The 7,011-nt window shown below is 36.9% G+C and overlaps 1 protein-coding gene across 1 annotated transcript in view; it reads right to left on the reverse strand.

Moving 5' to 3' along the window:
- The window catches only part of LOC124789440 (myosin regulatory light polypeptide 9-like), a 117,118-nt gene extending 111,048 nt beyond the window's left edge, over positions 1-6,070 (reverse strand). The window contains exon 1 of the mRNA XM_047256790.1: positions 5,852-6,070. Coding sequence (XP_047112746.1) covers positions 5,852-5,884 — 33 coding nt within the window. The 5' untranslated portion in view covers positions 5,885-6,070. The remainder of the gene's footprint in view (positions 1-5,851) is intronic.
- Between the last annotated feature and the right edge of the window lie 941 nt (positions 6,071-7,011).

Genomic DNA, 7,011 nt, shown 5'->3' on the forward strand with positions numbered 1-7,011 from the left:
GCTTCTGTAGAGTTTGGAAGGTAGGAGATGAGGTATTGGCAGAAGTAAAGCTGTGAGGACGGGGCGTGAGTCGTGCTTGGATAGCTGAGTTGGTAGAGCACTTGCCCGCGATAGGCAAACGTCCCGAGTTCAAGTCTCGGTCCGGCACAAGTTTTAATCTGCCAGGAAGTTTCATATCAGCACACACTCTGCTGCAGAGTGAAAATCTCATTCTGGAAACATTCCCCAGGCTATGGCTAAGCCATGTCTCTGCAATATCCTTTCTTTCAGGAGTGCTAGTTCCATAAGGTTCGCAGGAGAGCTTCTGTAAAGTTTGTAAGGTAGGAGACGAGGTACTGGCAGAAGTAAGGCTGTGAGGACGGGGCGTGAGTTGTGCTTGGGTAGCTGAGTTGGTAGAGCACTTGCACGCGAAAGGCAAGGTCCCGACTTCGAGTCTCGCTCCGGCACAAGTTTTAATCTGCCAGGAAGTTTCATATCAGCACACTCTCCGCTGCAGAGTGAATATCTCATTCTGGAAACAACACAGATTCAGGAATAAGAGATCAAGAATAAGTACTATTTATTAAGTGTATACTGAGCCTGACAGACAGTAAATGGAAATATACACTGAGCTATCAAAAACCTCGGAAGCAGTGGATCATAAATTTTTGCTATCATAGCTTGAACAGTATGTGGATCAAGGCCTGCACAGTAGTTGGATCAATTCCTGAGTTATCATAAACATGCAGAAAACATCAGGCACACTGATAAAAGCCTTAAAACTGTCACAGAACGCTTATCAGGTGATCATTTAATTAAATATAGTGTGCCTCAAGGATCAGTATGGAGATCCCTCCTGTTCCTTCTATAAATTAATGATCTAATTTTAAATGGGCATTGCAATAAAACTTGTCATATTTGCTGATGGTACCATAATTCTAGAGAATGCAGAAAGTAGAAAATGATTACAGTAATCAATAAATACTCTCACAAAACAACTTCGCAACTAGACATTCGAGGTGCGACAAGAAAGTAATGAGACTGATGTGAAAAAAACTGTTGCTTACCATTTTAGTCAAGTTTAGTGTTGTCTCCTTCAAAGTAGTTCCCTTCTGACTGCACACACTTTTTCCAGTGCTTCTGCCATTGATTATAACATTTCTGGAACTCATCTTCTGTAACATCCTCCAAGACCCTCATGACAGCTTTTTGGACATCTGATGTCCCTTGACCGCCGATTTGACTCTTGGAAATAGAAAAAAGTCACACAGAGCAATATCTGGTGAATAATGTGGCTGTGGTAGTACTGAAATTTGTTTTCAGGTTTAAAATTGCTGTACTGACAGAGCAGTATGGGATGGCGCATTAGCATGATGCAGAATCCAATTATCAGCAATGTTGGCATGGACACGAAGAACTCTTTTATGAAGTCCTTCTAAAATTTCTTTGTAGTAATATTGGTTAACTGTTTGTCCAGGAGGCACCCACTCTTTATGACAAATTCCCTCAGAATCAAAGAAGCACACAAGCATGCATTTCACTTTTGACTTTGACATGCGAGCTTTTTCGGTCTGGGTGATCCCTTTGAGCACCATCGCGAACTTTGACATTTTGTCTCTGGATCATACTGAAAAAAAAAAAAAAAAACCAACTTTCATCACCAGTGATAACACGGCTCAACAATTCTGGATTGATTTCCATTTGCTCTAACAGATCGGCTGCCACATTTTCCCCTGTTTCTCGCTGTTCTGGTGTGAGATTTTTGAGGACCATTTTTGCACAAATCTTTCTCATACCAAGATCTTCAGTTATTATTAGATGAACCATTTCTCGATTGATGTTCAGTTCTTCTGCAATCATTTTCACGGATAATCTTCGATCAGATCATACGAGATCACACACCCTGGCCAAGTTGACATCCATCCGCGAGGTTGATGGTCGTCCACAGCATTATTCATCTTCAATATTCGTTCTGCCTTCACTAAACATTTTATGCCAATGAAAAATTTGAGCTCTTGACATAACCTCCTCCCCAAAAGCCTTCTGAAGCTTACCGTAAGTTGTTGTCTCGTTTTCACCCAATAAGAAATGGCATACCATTGCGCAATATTATGCGGTTCCATATCCATGACGAGAGACACAAACATGTGTTAACTTATTACGGCACAATTCACGACTGAGCAGTTGTATCAGTGTGACGCTTGGACTAGAAGCAGTTATAGACCAAGGTCAAGGAATTGTGCTTATGCAAGCCTAGGGTTGCCACATCTTGCAAAGAAAATCAGTCTCATTACTTTATTGTTGCACCTTGTAGACTAATTAATTAGGGGTGCACAGTAAAAAACTGTCTCACAAAAATTCCACATTGCTCAAAATGATAATCCACATTTCACATACTTTCCGTCTATGAGAAACCAGTTGGTAACTGTTAAGATGCTAATTTCATATGGGCTTATACTTGCAAAGTGTTTTGAAATTGAATAATGTAATCTAATGTGAATGCATAGATATAAATATCTTTACTATATGTTTGGGCAACGTTGTTGTGGAGAAACAGTGACTGCTATAAATTAACTCAGTATTAAGAAAACAGTCTTAATCATGATTTTTTATTGATTTAGTGCTGACTGGTTTCAGCCCATTGCAGGGGCCATCTTCTGGTGGCGTCACATTTACTGAGGTGTGGCAGGAGACAGTCTCCTGCCACACCTCAGTAGACGTGACGCCACCTGCAGTCGACTATATGTTTGCCTGCAATGGGCTGAAACCGGTCAGCACTAAATAAATAAAAAATCATGATTAAGACTGTTTTCTTAATATGGGGTCTGTATTATATGATTGCATGACTGCAGAACAATCACTGAAAGCAGTTACTTCCATAAAATATCTAGGAGTATGCTTATGGAGTGATTTAAAGTGGAATGATGATATAAAATTAACTGTGGGTAAGGCAGTTGCCAAATGGAGATTCATTGGGAGAATCCCCAAGAAATGTAGTCCATCAACAAAGGAAACAGTTTACAAAACACTTGTTTGACCAATACTTAAATACTGCCTGCAAGTCTGGGATCCACACCAGATAGGATTGATTCCAAAGATGAGTAGCATGTTTCATTACAGGTTCATTACGTATGTGCAAAAACCTCACGGAGATGCTAGGTCAACTCCAGTGGCAGATGCTGCAAGAGCAGCATTTTGCATCACAGCTTGGTCTACTGTTCAAATTCTGAGTGTCAACCAGTATAATGATTCCTCCTCCATATATTTTGCAAAAAGACCATGAAGATAAAAGTAATCAGGTTTGAACTGACACCAAGGCTTACCAGCAATCATTCTCCAAATGAAGTGTACATGACTCAGCCAGAAAAGGGGAAAGTGACGGCAGTGCACAAAGTACCCTCCACTGCAAACCATAAGGCAGACTGTGGAGAATGGATGTAAGTGTAGAAGTAAAAGCTGCCACATTGAAAGTCTGATGCAGTGGGAAAGTTAAAAAGTGCTTATCATACCTATTTTCATTGTCATATCAAATATGATATGATATTTAGGGCAACCTCAAATGCAGGACTTTCAAATTGCAATAGAAAAGAGCTTTAGAATTCGGAGAGGATACAAACAATGAATCTCATGTAAACCACTCTTTAAAATCTCAGGTGTTTCTCCTCTACTATTCATCTATATTATGGAAAGTCTTACATTCTTTAAAATGAATGTAATAAGCAAGAGCAACAGACCTCAAGAAAGTATAATATCCATGATCACATTGCTATACATGCCTAAATCTAGCATAGTAATACTGCCTGGAAACAGAGAGAAACTATTGAATGTGGGAGTGAGAATGTGTGCAAAAGAACTAAGTAATTAATTCCCAAGTAATAGAGGCTCTTTGCACCCTGAAAACAGTTGAGCTAAAAACTGCAGTGGAGCTATGTCACTAGGAAGTGATTTAGTATTATGTGCATACCACACACATTAATTCAGTACCAAAAACATCAGGTGTCCTCATGCAATGAAAACTACTGAACAATGAACCAAAATTATATAAAGAAATATTCACAAAATGAGCGAGGTATTATGCTATTGATACACTATGAACAAGAAAATGTATTTTCTGAGCACTCGTGTGAAACGAAAGAAAGTCTGATACAAGACAAAAGGCAGTGGCACAGAGTGAGAGGCAAGAAATGAAAGATGAATTTAGGCATACATTTTTTATTGTGGCATTAGCAATTGGCATTAATAGTATAAATCAAAGAAACACTAAGAAAGTTAGTGATTCTGATATCTATAAGAATTCATTCAGTGTTAGGTGTGGCTATGACACATACTGAATGAAGAATTCACTCTTATAAGTAACTGTGACACTTACAGAAATAACAGAATGAAATATGTTTCAAAAGATACCAATCTCACACTATGTTTCACTAAAACAGTGAAGTTAAAGAAATATAACAGCAGAATGAAGCTAGTAGATGTTGGATAGAATAATATACTACTTCAGGTTTCTCAGGCAAGACACATGAATCGAAAAGAACAATTGGTAGAAAACTTTCAGTAGCTAAGACCACTTAGATTCATCTTTATTTTTGACAACAGGTTTCAACAAATATAACTGTCTGGAGATGACATTTATATCTGTCAAAAGATCTTGGCTATCAAAAACTTTTTATTATGTAAAGCAGATCGCTCCTTCTAATTTCTCAACAGCAGAAAATTCAGACAAAGACAACAACTTAAGATGTGATAAACAAACAAGGAAGAGAGAGACCTAAGACAAATGTCACACTCAGAATTAGTTGGTAACATACAGATTAAGAATGTCATCTGAGTAAGTATTTGTGTGAATCAAAACTGCAATGAAAGTTTTTTTGTGATGGTCCAAAAAGAGGAAAGAATTTGAGAGCTATAACTGGAGACAATTTGGTAAGGACAAATACTTCTCAGGAATACGAATAAATGAATAAACATTGCACAAAAGTCAGAAAACAGCAAAACTGTAAAATCTGCAGGAAGGTCGATGGGGAATATGATTAAAATCAGCTCATTCAAAATAGGCATATCATAACCAATTGAAAAAATAGAAGCCATGATTTTTACCGGGTATCTGAGAAAGTCATGGAGCTAGCATTTAGTGCATTGAATGAATAGTTTTTAAATTGTTATCAATCAACAACCAGTATAAAACTTCAGTAGGTACAATTTTAGATTGTTTCTATAGTTTTGCATGAATTGCAAGTTTTTAGTCAGTCAGTAAAATGCAAAAAGTTGAATTAAATATAAGAAGAAATTACCAGTCTTGGTGCAGCTGTTATTATTCAGTTTAATTGAAAGTCTCAGAGTCTTTTATTCCTACTAGTTTTCTGAGTTTCATTTTCTTTCTCTTTTATATCTTGCATAAAATGTATGGCTAAAAACAGTCTTTTAATAGTGAAACGTGAATTTTTATTCTGAAATAGCCAAATGGCATGAGAGAACAAAACAATTTGTAGAATTCATGACATTTATTTGCAATACTAAAAATTCATAACTGGAACAGGAAGAAATGATGCAACGCATGTCAAAATAATGCACCTTGTGATGATGATGGCTCACAATATTATGTCCATCTATCTCAGTTCTAAATTTAAAGTACTGAAACTTGAAAAGATATGGTATAATCCTAACAATGGTAACTCACTGTAGCCTTCATATCTACTGTGAGGATTTATTATCAGATATCTTAATAATATTTTACAGAAAATAGTCAGTAAGAAACACAATTTTTGAAAAAATCATTACAAATTTCCTGTGAACCCTGATGACACCAAGTGTAGCTTAATGTTGGAGAAATCTGGAATCTCACATTTATGCTGAACCAGAAATTATTACTCACTTTTTCCTTTGGTTTCTCTGCTGTGTCAGCCATGGCTCAAATTCAGATGAATGAATAAAGCAGAAACTAATCTGTTTCTTCTTCTACTATGAATCTGTATTTGGTGGTTTCTGCACTTTTCCCTGCACTAAAAAACTCGAGGGCTGGAACAACCTGGGTGTCACTTTCCACAGCTTGCAGTCAAATCAGAGGTTTTTGGAGGAAACAGCAGTTTTGATGTTACCCCCTCCAACTCAGTTTGTGAATCACACTCCATGTAACTTCCCCTCTTTTCTGCTCTTGCCTTCCAGCTCCTCCCCCATCCAGACTCCAATCCCCTCCTATGACGGTTTGCTAATTTCATGCACCTATTCCCAGACTTGTAGAATATTTTAACCTGATACATCTTATTTGCTGAAAATTTTTGAAGTATTTTCCTTAATGATATAAAACTGGCAAATATAATTATTACTAATGTAAGTGATGATAATTATTATCTCAGAAATCCATTTTTAATATAGGTAATGACATGTTTACTTGTGTATGTTCTAAAACTATTCCCAAAATTGAAGTTCAAAACAAAAATACAAAATAACAATTACAGCTTCTTCCCAATCATTTCCAATTTTCTTTGTTGTAGTTATTCATTTTCTGTATCAATAATACATTTATGACTGGTAGAAGAATCTACTGTATCTCCTTTCCCAAATGAAATAGGTCATGTGAAGAGAGTTGTGGATTGCTTTTGTAATTTACAAGTCCAGTCAATGAACTGTGAATAATTTTCCTCTAGCAAAAACATAATACAAAGTGTTTTGCTGATTTCATATATGGTAATTTTATATCACAGGCAACAAAAGTTATAATGCTTCCAGAAATTGGGAAGCTGATTTTAATGTTACCTGTCAACTTGAAAAACTGTATAATCTTACAACATTTGTGTGAGGATAACTGAATAAAGTAACTCACTTGGAGAGCCAAGCATGTTAAAGTACCCACTTCCAGGACATGGGAAGATGTGCTGGGACTGGATTGAGTCTGCATCTTGGATTAAGAATGGAGCCAGTATGCTGGTCAACTGGATGTATTTTTAGGTGGTTTACCACAGCCACCTACTTGATAAAGGGCTGTTTCCCAAATCCTGACTCAGATACGCAATACACAAACAATTTTAAAAATGT

Source organism: Schistocerca piceifrons, chromosome 3 (genome assembly GCF_021461385.2).
Source record: "Schistocerca piceifrons isolate TAMUIC-IGC-003096 chromosome 3, iqSchPice1.1, whole genome shotgun sequence".
Lineage (NCBI taxonomy): Eukaryota > Metazoa > Arthropoda > Insecta > Orthoptera > Acrididae > Schistocerca > Schistocerca piceifrons.